Source organism: Phascolarctos cinereus, unplaced genomic scaffold, assembly GCF_003287225.1.
Source record: "Phascolarctos cinereus isolate Bilbo 61053 unplaced genomic scaffold, phaCin_HiC Scaffold_1;HRSCAF=81, whole genome shotgun sequence".
Taxonomy (NCBI): domain Eukaryota; kingdom Metazoa; phylum Chordata; class Mammalia; order Diprotodontia; family Phascolarctidae; genus Phascolarctos; species Phascolarctos cinereus.
In genome coordinates this window covers 106,022,711-106,037,817 of record NW_027555514.1, presented here as the reverse complement: position 1 = coordinate 106,037,817, position 15,107 = coordinate 106,022,711, and the positions used below count along the sequence as shown (strand labels likewise).

Here is a 15,107-nt window from a genome sequence, read left to right as displayed (position 1 = left end):
GTACTTTGGTTATTATCAACTCAAGTTGGAATTTATCAGATATGGAAATCAGATAAATAAAGCCTTTGGCCAAGAGGCAAAGACTGAAAAAATGGCATAATACTACTATCTATTCAACAATCACTTCCCTTCTCTAAACCAGGATTGCCCAGTGGACTCTCACCCCACTACGGGCGGGGAAGTGTTCTACCCTGAAGGTGAGGAAAAAGATCAATGTTTGGTACTTTCTTCTCCCACCACCAAGAATAATTATCTCCTACCCTTTCCAGATGTTAAAAAAGAATCCAACAACATCTTGAGGTCACAGCATGTGATGCTCTATCTGTGCCAGCTTTTAATTTCACTATATCCCTAGCCCTGAACGCTATAATATTTATTTATCAGTCATTTGCTCAACAAATATTTTATGTTAAGGGCTTTGGGGACAAGAGATAGGGATAAGGATTAGACTTGTGATTTCACTGATACAACAGATCTCCCAGATGAAGAAACTCCCTCTGCCAATGCAGGCTGCAACTTCCCTGCATTTTATACTCTTGAGAGTCACCTAGTGCACTGAGAGGTTAAGTCACTTGCCTAGGATAACGAAAACAGTATGTGTCAAAAGCAGAACATGAATCCAGGTGTTCATGGCTTAGAGGCTGGCTCTCTATCCACTACAACCCCAGGCTCTACACTCAGGGAGCTTACAGTTAACTGTACTGAAAGAAATTCTAACACATATACAAATAACATTGGGCTGTGGGTTTCAGATCTGTGATTTCACTTGTGTTGGTAACTCCCAGTGTGCAAATTCCTTCCACCAACTCAGATTGATAGCTCCTGTACAACTTGGGGTCTTGGAGAGTTTCCTGGAAGACTGAGAGGTTAAGTAATTTATGCATATATCTAAGGCAGGACTTGAACCAGGCCTTCCTGATTCCAAGGTTGGCCTTAATCCAGTATATCACACAAATAATTGCAGTACAACATAATATATAATAAGCGCATGAGAGATACAAACACATTTTAAGTGAGATCCATGGGGGAAACACCATTATCACAAAAGGCTTCCAGGAGAAAATGATATTTGGAATTGGGTTTTAAAAGATGAGCAGAAATTCAATTGGTAGAATAGTTAGGGTAAAGGAACTAAGGCATAGGGAGCAATGTAAGCAAAGGAATTTGGGACTGGTGCCTGAGAATACATTCCTGGGTTTTACTGGGATAGTTATATAAAAAACAGCATTATTACTACTTTGTCCAAAAGTGGTTTGTTTACTTGTACCATGGTATTCTAAAAAAACCCCAAAATTGAGATGAATGCATTACCCTGGTAAATCAGGAAAGAGAAGGCTTTTACAATCCTAAAAGCAAAAAGCAAGCCAGGGGCCAGTAAATGCTTAGTAAGCAGAGCCAAGTCTGGTGGCTTTTTGGACAACAGCAAATAGCTGCTTGGGATCCTTCCTTAGGAGAAGGCTGAGTCCCAATTTAGGTATCCTGTTGGGATACAGAATAAGAGAACACAACCCAATAGTCTGTCATAGGACCAATAGTAATTTGAAGCTATTTCCCAGTTCTCAAAGGGCCAGACCTAATACAGCTCCTTGTGGTATAAATATGTAGCAAAAAGTTGAGCAGAGGAACTCCTAACCAATTGAGTACCCTCAATCTACTTTCTGAAATTCTAAGGCATGCACAAAGGCTCACCCCCCACGGAGCTGGACACAGGCTTTGGATCCTTGCTAAAAGAGGTGAAATTTACTCTTATGAAACAGCAAGGCATGTTCTTTCCTGGGATGGCACAGTACTACCTGACTGGACCCTGTAAGGTCTCATATCAAAGATGATTGGCACAGAAAGTCAAGGTAGGGCATGCTTGTGAATCAGAAGGATGTACTCTCCACATAAGCTGTGGAAATAGCACTCTTTATTTTGAGCTTTCTCATTTGGGACTCTGCCAGAACTTTCTAATCCTTGGCCTTCTAGCAAGGGTACATAGAGAGAAGAGATTTTTCTCTCTGCTTTTCCCTATCCTCAACAGGCAATAGCAATCTGTGACTACAAGTACATGGGAGGAGGAATGAGTACTTGTCTAAGTGAGCCTGAATCCCTGGCTATCTTTCTGTTTCCTTCCCTGAGCACAGGTCAATGACTATTGTTCCTGGAAAGATGACATTTCCAGCCTTGAAAAGAAAAGTTCAGAAGACCCTGTCAGGTGCCAACTACCCACCAGGAAGTGTTTTAAGAAGAAGAGGAAGATGAGAGAAAGAAAGAGAAAGGAGGTAGGCAGGTAGGTGAGGAGAATGACAGGAGGTTAAAGAGAGAGGGAAGAAGGGAAGGGGGAGGAGAGCTTGGTAAGGGGAAGATCACTCCTAAGAAAAAACCTTAGACAGGACCCATACCCAAGTTCTATTTTAGAGCTTTTTCCAGAATTACTCAAGGGTAAAAGCAACAAGACTGAGAGAGAGACAAAAATCCTAACTACATTCTTGGTGGTCCACTTCCCTGGGAAGAATCCTGATCCATGTGAGCCCACAATGAGATTACCTTATGGGAACATGTTGTCTGGGCACCTGGATCATGAAAAAAGCAACAAAAAAGAATAGGGAGTAGTGTCATCGCAACACCGTCAATACATGTACTGCATATATATCAACTTGCAGCTTCAAGCCTAGAAAGTACTATATGTGACTAGCTATGAAAAGAACAGTGACTAATCTAAGACACCATCTGTTACCAAACTAATACGTCAAGTCAATAAACATTTATTAGGCACTTCCTACGTGTCAGGTATCATGCTAAGTGCCAGGGATACAAAGAAAGACAAAACTAATCCCTGTCCTCAAGGAGCTCACATTCTAATGGAACACAAGCAGGTTACCATGCCTTCTCCAATGGATCAATACCATGGGACACCATAAATTCCAAGTAGTATGGTAAGTCCTGACCTTAGAGTTGCATCAGTTTACCATCCAGACCTTCTATGGGAAGCCTTTACTGATTGTCCTATCTGTTAATTCTCTAAATATTAGGTATTTATCTGCTTACACATTGTAACTGTCAGAACATGAGCTCCCTGTGGACAAAATGATGGAGTTAGACCACAGGACCTCTGAAGCTCCTTCCAGCTCTAAATCTATGGTCTTCCTGTCTTGGTATCTCTGATGCTTAGCACAGTGCCTTGCAGTAGAATGCCCTTAAATGCTTGATAAAATGAAAGTTACCAAGTAATCGTCAGTGCTGAGCCCTTCCTCTCCCTTATACTAGGAGCCTAGGGTCTCTGTCTCCTTCCCCATCACCATTCCTCTTGACTCTGGTGCAAAAATTCCAAGTTCTGGGTGGACCTCACTGTTTCTAACAAAGACATAATGTTTAAGGAATGAGCATTAAGCTATTGTTATTTTTTTTCCAGGAAAATGAAAGTAGTAATCCTCTACATCCAAAGAATATCCTTGTTAAACCATATCCTTCTACTCCAGTTATATTTTACACAGTGGAAGCTAGGTGGTGCAATTGACTGGGGTAATGGCTATGGCTTCAAGAAGACCTGAGTTTCTGACACTTACTAGCTGCATGATTCTGGACAAGTGACTTAACCTCCCTATCCCTCAGTCTTCTCACTTGTAAAATGAAGCAGTTGTATTCAGTGGTCTCTGTAGTCCATCTCAGCTCTAAATGTATGATCCTATGACACAGTTGTGAAAAGTACAGGAAGACACAAACATGTAACTGGCTCAAACAAACTTGTTTAGGAAGAAGTCTCCTCTGATAAGTTCATTAAAGATCTGTCCTTTAACAAAGAGATCACAGAACCAGAAAGGACCTTAGGGATAATTTGGGCCAATCCTCCTCACTTGACAGCCAGAAAAATAAGGATCTATGAGGTTGACATGGCTTTCAAAAGGTCACCCAGTTAGCGGTAAAGATGGAAATATAATCAGTGTAATTCCCTGAGTTGACCAGTATCCTTGCCACTACATAATATTGGTCATTTTCTTTTTGAAGCAAATTTAAAGTGGGTAGATAATGTGAAATTTGGAGAAAGTAAAGTGAATAGGACTTTCTTTTATCTAAAATGTTTCTGTACTTTTTCTCAATTTCAGAGAAACCTTGGTCTACAAATTGTAGATGGGATTTGTTAGGACATAGGGACGGGCAGAAAGGGTGCACCGGTGTTGAAAGGGGTACTCTTGCCTAAGAAGCTATCTACAAAGGAACCTTACTCAGAAGGAATGAGCTCTCCAAGCCCTTTTCACAACTGATCAGCCAAAAGCAAGGCAAAAACAGAGCATAACCAAATCAAACACGTCCCTATGTGGCATTTGCTGGCACTTTACAGGATTAGATTTATGATGATGCTAACATGAATACTGATGAGAATCAAAATTTTGGAATTGGAAGGGACCACCAAGACCATCTAGTTCAATCTATCACTAAGAATCCTTTCTACATCATACCTGAGAAACATCATCTAGCCTTTGATTGAAGGCCTCTAGTTAGGAGGAACCCATGACTTCTGGAAGCATCTAACACTTATAGATAGCTCCAATTCTTAGGGAGCTTTTTCTTACTTCAAGCTGGTATTTATCTTTTTATCATGTCTACCCATCACTCCTAATCCTGCCCTCAGAAACCAAGTAAACCCAGTTTAGAGTTTTCTACTCATAACAAATCTTCAACAACATTTGACACATAGGTTTTGGTTGGTTTTTTTTTTCTTTTTCTTAAAGTGTCCTGTGATATTACCAGTATGAGAAATGTCCAGTGAGGAAATTCCCTCCCCAAATGCACACTGGCACTTGTTTGGCAACTGTCTGGGGCCCTGAGAGGTTAAATAATTTAGCTGGAGTTATAAACCAATATGCGTCAGAGGTAGGATTTGAACCCAGGTCTTCCTGACTCCAAGGACAAGATCCTATCCCTTATGTCATACTACTTTTCATAGTACTCTGTGGTTTATGAATTATTTTCCTACTATCTAATTTACAAAACCAAGGAGAATGAAATTATTTAATTCCTCCTAGGTGCCTATCTTCTAGTTAGGGTAAACTGTTGCCAGGTGGTAGATGATGTTTTGAAGGTGGTCCAAATAACTAGGTTTCCCATAGAATTGATTGACTGAAAATAGCAATTTCCCCAATTAATTGTGTTTCTTAAAATTTTAAAAATGTAAGTGTGAACCAGAATTAAAAAGCTCAAACTTGAAAGAACACTATATTTAAATACAATGCACCAGGTAAAGCAAGATTTGAAGAAATACAAAACTCTAAGTAAAATAGAAACTTCATTTTAGTAAATGCAAAAATGAAGTAAATGGGGGGAAAAAAGGCTAATGCCTTCAAACATAAGGAAGGAAGAAAGTAAACATTTTATAAACAACTACCGTGTACCAGGGACTATAGTAAAAACTTTACAAATATTATCTCATTTGATCCTCACAACAATTCTAGGAGATAGGTGCTTAATTATTATCCCCATTTTACATATGAGAGAACTGAAACAAATAGAGATTAAGTGACTTGTTCAGGGTCACATAGCTAGTAAATGTCTCAATCTGGATTTGAACTCAGGTCTTCCTGACTGCAGGCCTGACACTCTATCCATTCGGCCACCTAGCTGACCTTTTTAAGCTTAACAAAATAAGTCTACACTGATTCTGATTCCTCTCCAGACCTGAGTAGATCTAACCTCCCCACACATCTTTTAACTCAAAATCAAAGTTTTTACTGGATGTATACAGTTTATAGCTCCAGCTTCAAATTTTTGGAGCTTCAGAGTATCTAGACATTAAAAACACTTATAAATTTTCTTGTACTATGGTCTTTACCTCCTCAAGGAAGCAAGGGCTTACCTCCGCTTATAAATTAGTAGAAAAATAAGAGCTTTGCTTTTTTTTTTCGCTCCCTTACCCACTTTTTCCTCTCCCCTTGTTGCCAAGAAGAAAGAAATGATATCATTTGTTCTTCAAGACATTAAGACACCCTGGTATTCTCTTTTTCCCACACAGAAAGGAATGCTGCCCTCTCTTCCTCTGAGTAACTTAGTCTAAGCTTCCTCCACATCTTTTTCTGATCAATAATTTGAATATGCATAATTCTATACATTATTAATGAGACATTAAGGGCTACAGCTCCCCTGTGACATTTATGAGTTGTTCTCTGACAAAAACTACCTTCTTTTAAAGGAACTATGTCCTTTTCCATGGAATGTGATAACAATTAAAACTCATTTAAGTGCAGGCACCTGTGTAGCCTATCATTGCCCTCATTTGTATCATAATGTCACCACATATGTCTTTGCCTATCAGAAGTTACAAAGCATCTGGTAAACTGGGACTCCTCCTCAGTTCCTGTGGAACCATTTTCTCCCCTCTACCCCACCACACAGGACATACAACTGTGTATAGGCACAGACATATCCTCACATCCTACCCTACCGTGGACCCAGACACAAGAAAATTCTGCATGTGTTTGTTCTAGTGGAGGGCATATGTTGGTCTCTGACCAAGCGATTCGACTCTGCTCTGTTGCCTCCCCATCTCTCCCGCATCACACCTACTTGATTTAGTCACAAAAAGTAAAGGGTAGAAAACAAAGTGTTACATAATCAAATCATAAATGTTGACCTCAACTCTTGAATACTATGTTGTTATACTGATTGGAGGAACTGTATCCTCACCCTACACTTTCCACTCTAGGAGACAACAAATGGCCTCCCCTTCTCAAGACAGGGCTGTTAAGATGCTTCTTGGAATATAAGGAAAGAAAACCATTCCTGTCTAGCTGATCAAACAGTCTCATAACTATTCTTCCAGGAAAAAAGAAAAACTGCAAAAAGGTCAGGAAAGTAGGAGGCTAACACTCACTGCAAACTTGACTTGACAGTTTTCCTCCCCAAGGTAACACAGGTCTCCCGAGACATTGGTTTCCAGCCACAGGTGTTCTCCATTCACAGCGTTCTCCTGGAGAGAAAAGACCAGTTTTATTTTGGTTTTTCCTTTCAGGGGATGAGGGGAGATGCAGGCATGAGAACTAAGAGGAAAAAAAATTCAAATCTAATCTTTATTTAAAAAAAAAAAGTTAATGAATGGGAAAGTGCTTACATGACCACATAACAAAATTGCCAGGCTTGATTGTTCCAAAATTCTGGAAAAGGGGAGAAAGAAATACAAATCTGCTGGGTTGGAGGGATGTGTTTGATTTGAGGCAGAAATAGCCCTAGGCCCCTGAGATGTTTTCTCTTTAGGAACAGTGGTATTTTTAACCACATGTACAAAGGATCAATGGAATCTGTCATTAACACATTCATGTGGGTCTCACTATTTCAAATTGGTCACAATTCAGAAGGTGAATGGATTCATTTGCCTTTGCCTAGCAAATTCTTGTTGATGCTGAAATATCTTATAGGAATGATGTTTAGGTTACTTAAAGAGAAAGAGACTTTTTAAGCACTTTGATAGCATCTAAATTTTCAGACATATAATTGGCTAATAATAAGTGTTCTTACCTGTCCATTAAAGCAAGCCCCCTAAAGCAAGGGTTCTTAACCTGGGACACTAGAACCCTCTTTAAAAATTATTTTAACAATTGTATTTCAATATAAATGGTTTCTTTTATAATCTTATATAATTTGTTTTATGCATTTAAAAACATTATTCTGAGAAGCATCCCATAGGCTTCACCAGACTGCTCAAGGTTGTCCATGACACAAAAAAGAACCCTTACCCTAAGGATAGAGGCAACATTTACCTGATAAAGCTATTTTGAACCACTAGGTTAACCAAATGGTGTTTAATTTCAAACAGCAACAATGCTACATTTCCTTAGAAATGATCAGCAGTTACTAAGTCAAATGGGTATTTCCTCAATTCATCCTAAACTGTGAGCTTTCACTGCTACTTCAAAATACTTGGATCTGCTCCACCCTGAAGAGAAGGGCAGCTATATATCCTTAAAACTGTGGGATTCTACCATCCAAAGCATATGTGAAGGGTGTGAAGGGTCCGTGAAGTGCCACGTGAACTGTCTGGAAGTGTTGGGGTTCTACTGAATTAAATTCCTTCTTACATCTTGCCAAATGGAAACTTGAGACCATGAACAAGGTGGTCACAACTACTAACTATCAGCAATTTATATACTCCTGTTCGACACCTGAATCTGACCTGGAGCCTAAAAAAAAGAACTAAACTTCCCAGACAACAAAATAAAACGCATTCTATAATATACTGTAAAATTAGGAGAATGATTCTACAAAACATTCAAGAAAATCAGTCTCATTTCTTTATGATCACATGCCATGGGATCATGGATTTAAAGCCTAAGAGAATCTGAGATGTCAACTAGTCTAAATCCTTCTTTTTACAAACTAAGGAGCAGAGAGGTTGTTCAAGGTCTCAAGGTACTAAGTAACAAAGTCAGAATTTGAACCCAAATCCACATCGTCCAAATTAACATTTTTTCTCCCGTTGCTCACCATGGAACTGTTATTGTTGCTTTTGTTCAGTTGTGGCTGACTCTTAGTGATTCCATTTGGAGTTTTCATGGCAGGGACACTGGAGTGGTTTACCATTTCCTCCTCTAGCTCATTTTACAGATAAGGCAACTAAGACAAACAGGGTTAAGTGACTTGCCCAGGGTCACACAGCTAGTAAGTATCTGAGGCTGGATTTGAACTCATGAAGAAGAGTCTTCCTGACTCTGAACCTAGTGTTCTATACACTATGCCACCTCGCTCCCTCGGAATTGCTATTACGCTTTCTCTTTGGCATGATCCTAGGCTTGAGTGTATATTGTATGGGCTTGAATGAAATCATATAGTCAGCTTTACCTGAGCCACCTTGAAGCTAACCCACTCATAAAATGTACATATGATAACACTGTGGTTTTCCTAGCAGAAGCCATTCTCATTCAGGTTCCAGAAGTTTAGTCAAGGGTGAAACACGTTATCACCTTATAGAAGTGACAACATAAACTCAAATTCGTATTTCTGAAAACAGATATCTTTATTTTTTTTAAGCAAACTCATTTTCTAGGTTGAAGTAGGGAACCAGAATCTCATTGTGGGGCCATTAGCCTCACTCTCCTGTAATTATCAAGCTATCAAAATCATATTCATTTGGGGAGGACTGGAGGATTCTAGAAACAACGTGCTACAGTAGGAAGAACACAGTCAATGGAGTTTAAACACCTCTCATGAAATGGGTCAATTAATTAGTTTACCTAAGCCTCAGTTTTCTCATCTATAAAATGAAAAGGTTAGACTAGATGGTCTCTGAAAACCCTTTAGCTAGAGGCAGCTGGATGGTACAATGGATAGATTGCCAGCCTGGAGTCAGGAAGACTCATCTTCCTGAGCTCTAATCCAGTCTGAGACACTTACTATGTGACTCTGGGCAAGTCACTTAACCCTGTTTGCCTCAGTTTCCCCACCTGTAAAGTGGAGAAGGAAATGGCAAACCACTCTAGTATCTCTGCCAAGAAAACCCCAAATGGGGTCACAAAGAGTTAGACATGATTGGACAACAAGAAGACCCTTACAGTTTAGAATGATGTACTGATGCTTAATAGACATTTGTCAAATAATTTCATAGAACTGTAAGATCTCAAAGTTTGAAAGAACTTGAAGGCATCTAGTAAAATGTATATCTAAACTAGGACACTTTAATAATGGGGGGGGAATTAAGCCTCTACTTGAATTGCTGCAGTGATGAGGAGCTCATTTCTTCCTAGGGTGGCCCAGTCTACATCTACATAGCCTTGATTTCTGAGAAGTTCTTCCTTGTTTTGAACTGACATCTGATGGTCTACAACTTGAGTTCTGTCAGCTCAGAAGCCAGGCAGAACACATCTAATCTTTTCTCCATCTGACAGCACTTCAAACAATTAAAGACAACAATTATATGTTTCTCCCAAGTTATCTCTTCTCTAGGTGAAAAATCACCTAGCTTCTTCCATCAATCCTCATACTCTATGGTTTCAAGTCCCCTTATCATCCTGGTCAGACTTCTCTGGATGAACTCATTTGTCATTGTCCTTCCTAAAATATGCTGCCTGGAACTGTATACAATACTACAAATTTACCTGTGCATAAATTTGTGGATACTATACTGCGGGTACTATATTCTATTGTGCAAGTGGTCTAAGGCTGCATTAGCTTTGGGTGGCTGACATATCACACTGCTCGCTCCTACTGGGCTTACAATACATTAAAACCCAGAAATATTTTTCTCATCAAGTGTTATCCAACCATGCCCCTCCAATCCTAGGCTTTAAAAGTTTATTTTCTTGGACTCAAGAATAATTCACATTTAATCCTATTAAACTGCATGTTAGTAGAGATGTCATCCGTGTTCTAGCCTTTTAAGATCTTTTTGCACCTAAATTCTGTCATCAATCCTTTAGTTATCTCTGTTTCATGCCATCTCCAAGTTTGATAAAAAGCCATATATGCCTTCAAGCAATTTGAATCTAGATATCAAAACTGGTTATGGCAAGTGACTTGCATTTGAAAGGACTTTAGATTATTCTTTCATTTAAAAGAAGTCTTCTCTCACTCCTACAACCAGATGTGTTTAGCCTGGAAAAGAGACAGCTTAGCAGGGATATGTTAACTGTCTTCAAATATTTGAAAGATTGTCATGTAGAACAATGAGACTTTTTGCTGCTTTGTCAAAGAAGAGATAACTGAAACCAATGGGTGTAAGTTACATCAAAAGAAAAGAAAAGAAAAGAAAAGAAAAGAAAAGAAAAGAAAAGAAAAGAAAAGAAAAGAAAAGAAAAGAAAAGAAAAGAAAAGAAAAGAAAAGAAAAGAAGGAAGGAAAGAGGGAGGGGGAGGGAAGAAAGAAAGGAAGGGAGGGAGGGAGGAAGGAAAGAGGGAAAGGGAGGGAAGAAGGGGGAAGGAGGGGAGAAGGAAGGAGAGAAGAAAGGGAAGGAGGGAGAAAGAGAGGAAGGGAAGGAGAGAAAAAGGGAAAAAAAGAGGGAAGGGAGGAAGGAATGAGAAGAAAGAGAGAGATCTGGGCTCAAGTTCTAACACTAAAATGTCCAAAAACTGAAGGAACTGCCTCAAGGAATAGTCAGTGCTCTGTTATGGAGATCCTCAAGTATAGCAGAAATTGGATGACCATTTTTTACAGATACTATAGCCAAGACAAGGTATGCATTGAACTAGACAATCTCTAATGTCCCCTTCAGTTCTAAGATTCTAGGTTTCCTATTCATCTATGTTTCTAAGAGTCTCACCCAATATAGAAGAAACTGATTATAAGGATGTTATCTAAGGAAGAGAGGAACCAATAAATACCCTAGGTCTAGATGGACCTCCCTTCCATGTTTTCTGGGACTTCTTCACTTCCCTCCAATAGTTATATCATGCTGAAGATGCCTCCACGCAGCAGCCCTCTGTTCTGATTGGTGGGTCTCTGGCCAGGGGACCAGGAACTCATCCTTCCAATTCAGCACCATTTCACAAGGCCATCAGGCCATGCTCACTTTGCTGTGGCTTCCCTCTCCAGGCTTCTCTCACCTCCCTGTCAGCAGCCTTGCCCCTGTATAGATATTTACCACCACCACCCTTTCCAGCTCCCCTTTATGTGCCATCTTCCCTCATTAGAATGTAATCTCCTGGAGATAGGGATTGGGTTTGTTTGTTTGTATTTGTAAACCAAGATTTTAGCAGTGCTTGGCATTACAGTAAGCACTTAAAGGGAAAGGGAATATATATTTATATAGTGCCTACTATGTGCTAGGCACCCTAAGTGCTTTACAAATATTACCTCATTTGATCCTCACAACTCTATGAGGGAGGTACTGTTATTATTCCCATTTTATAGTTGAGGAAACTGAGACAGAGGCAAAGTGACTTGCCCAAGGTCACATAGCTAGTATCTGAAGCCAGATTTGGACTCGGTTCTTTAGCTGCTTCAATGCATTATCTATCAACTAAGTTTGCAATGATACATCTGTGAACCAAGCACCATTAAAAGTGAAGGGTGGGAGAAGGCAAGGAAAAAGGGCAGTCATCTTGGACATGATTCATCTATAACTGACGTTCCATTAAAGCTCTAGGAGAAGAGCATATAAGCTAGATGACTTGTCTGCACTAACACAAGAAGCACAGAATGGATACAGAATGATTACTAATAATGCTATGAAGTCACCTCTTCCATTATCATTATCATCATCACCATCACCACCACCACATCACCATTTACATCATTGTCCACAAAGACTCACAGGTGCATTGTCAGAAGGGTCCCTCTTCTTGACTTTACAAAATGAGGGCCAAGATCTGATTAATCAGTTGGAGGATGAGAAGACAGGTTGCATCCAATCTCATTGTTATAGCCAGTCTAAGAAGCTGTCTCTAACACAACCTCATCTACCCTTATCCTCCAGCAATCCACTAGCCTTTCTCTCCCTCTGCTGTATCAGCTCTCTGGTTCCCCCTTCTGAGCCTCTTGGGATGGTTATAACCAAAGCTAATTGCTATCCACAGCAACTGTGCAAGCGTTGGGATCTGACCATGTCATTTCCCTACTCCATTAACTCTAGCAGATCCCTATTGCCTCTCAAGTAAAATATAAGTTCCTCTGTTTAACTTTTAAAGCCCTTCAGAACCTGGCCACAATCATCTTTCCCCATATCTGCCTCAGCCCTTCACTTTGTGATCCAGCAGAGCTGGGCTTCTCTCTGTTCCTCAAACACAAAACTCCACCTCCCACCTGTATGCATTTGCACTGACCATTCCTCAAGGCTGGAATAAGCCTCTTTCTCACCTCCATCTCGTAGAATCACTCTCTTCCTTCAAAAAGTGCCCAACCACCATTGCAATGAGTCCCAACATTTTAACTTTAAAAAGTGAATGCAATGCTGTGATGTGGTGGTGGTGGTGGTGATGGTGGGAGTGGTGGCAGTGATGGTGGTGGTGATAATGGAAGAGGTGACTTGATAGCATTATTAGTAATCCTTCTGCATATATTCTGTATTGGTGTAGACAGATCATCTAGCTTATAAATCCTCTCCCATAATAGATACTCAATCATAGAGCAATCATGTCCAAGATGATTTCCATTTTCCCTTGCCCTTCCCTGCCCTTCCCATTGGATGGTGCTTGGCTGACAGAAATATCACTGCCTCCTTACCTCTTCTCTTTATCTCTAGTATTTAAGTCAAGCAACTGATGATCTATGAAGAAACGTTTAAAGATCTAGGTCAGCTCACTGGGATCTGTCCTGATCCTTTTGAAGCTTTTCCTATTCTCCCCAACGTGTCGTTGTTGTTGTTGTTGTTGCTGTTCAGTTGTTTCAGTTGTGTCTGACTCTTCGTGACCCTATTTGGGGTTTTCTTGGCAAAGATATTGAAATGGCTTGCCATTTCCTTCCCCAGCTCATTTTACAGATGAAGAAACTGACGTAAATGGGGTTAAGTGATTTGCCCAGGGTCACACGGCTAATAAGTGTCTGAGGTTGGATTTGAACTCAGGTCTTCTTGACTCCAGGTCTGGCACTCTATCCATTGTACTACCTAGCTGCCCATACTTCCCTACCTACCTACCTTATATTTAATTACTTTATATTCATTGATATTTAATCACTTTTAATTTATTTATTATCCTTGCCATTAGAATATAAGTTTCTTGGGAGCAGGAATTGTTTCATTCTTTTCATTTACATCCTTCACACCTAGTACAGTGCCTGGCACATAGAAGGTGCTTAATAAGTGCTTATTCATTGGGTAAGGACAACTAGGTGGTACAGTGGATAGAGTGCCAGGCCTAGAGTCAGGAAGACCTGAGTTCAAATAAGGCCTCCGATACTTACTAGCTATGTGACCCTGGGCTAGTCACTTAATCCTGTTTGGCTCAGTTTCCTCATATGTCAAATAAACCAGAGAAGGAAATGGCAAACCACTTTAGTATTTTTGTCAAGAAAACCCCAAATGGGGTCCCAAAGAGTCACACATGACTGAAATGACTAAACAACAACCATAAAAATTCATTAGTTGACTGATGGGGAAACTGTGGCCTCAGTCCTCCCCTCAGCCTTGCCACACCTCAATGCTATGATAGGTACCCCCTGAAGATTGAACTCTTGGCTTGGGGGATGTGACTAGTAAATAAGAATCCCATTCTTTTTGTTTTGGGTAGGACAAAGTGAAGCACATAGGACGAGCGAGCACAGCGTATTATGATCTGCATCACAGATGTCATGACTTTACAAATTCACCCATCTTCCAACCTCTCTTTTACCATTGAGGGCACCACTATGCTTCCAACAACCCAAGTTTTCTCAACTTCAGTATCATCTTTAACCCCTCACTCCTTCCCATTTATGTAACTAATCAGTTGCCAAATCTTATCCACTTTTCCTCTATTTCTCTCTTATCTGATCCCTTCTCTCTATTCACTCAGATACCACCCTGGTTCAAACTCTCAGCACTTCTCACCTTCACTGCTGTCAAAACTTCCTGAATGGTTTCCCTACCTCAAACCCCTCCCTCTCCAATTCATCTTCTTACATAGCTGCCAAAGCGATTTGGCAAAATGAGTAGATCTGACCACATCACTCCAGTATTCAATAAATACCACCAGCTTCCTACTAAACAGAGGATCAAGTATTATTTCATCTCTATGTCATCCCTTTAAAACTTCTATTTGAAAAAAAATAAAAATAAATAAAACTTCTATTTGCTGTAAGTTATGTAATCTATATCAGTGATGTCAAACTCAAATAGAAACAGGAATTACTAAACCTTCTAGAAGGATCCTTGATGGCTGCATATTGACTTAGACAATCACAAGTTAACATTATCTATGTTCTATTGTATTTCATTTATTTCATTAAATATTTCCCAATTACATTTTAATCTGGTTAGGCCATCATTAGGGGGTGTTGTAGCCACAGTGTGTTTGATACCTCTAATCTACATAATTATTAGTACAGAAAAACATGCAAATACATTACATATATGTGCACACATATTGGGGGGGGGGCTCAAAAATGTTTTACTGTTAGGGTTGCATGATCCAGACAGCATGAATACCCCTGGTCTATAGCATAGTTGTAGAACAACGAGAAAGAAAGAAAGAAAGAAAGAAAGAAAAAGAAAGAAAGAAAGAAAGAAAGAAA

At 39.8% G+C, this 15,107-nt stretch overlaps 1 protein-coding gene across 1 annotated transcript in view; it reads right to left on the bottom strand.

Moving 5' to 3' along the window:
• DGKI (diacylglycerol kinase iota) overlaps nt 1–15,107 on the bottom strand; it is a 478,924-nt gene that overhangs the window by 303,985 nt on the left and 159,832 nt on the right. The window contains exon 3 of the mRNA XM_078153519.1: nt 6,848–6,943. Within this exon, the coding sequence (XP_078009645.1) occupies nt 6,848–6,943 (96 nt within the window). The remainder of the gene's footprint in view (nt 1–6,847; nt 6,944–15,107) is intronic.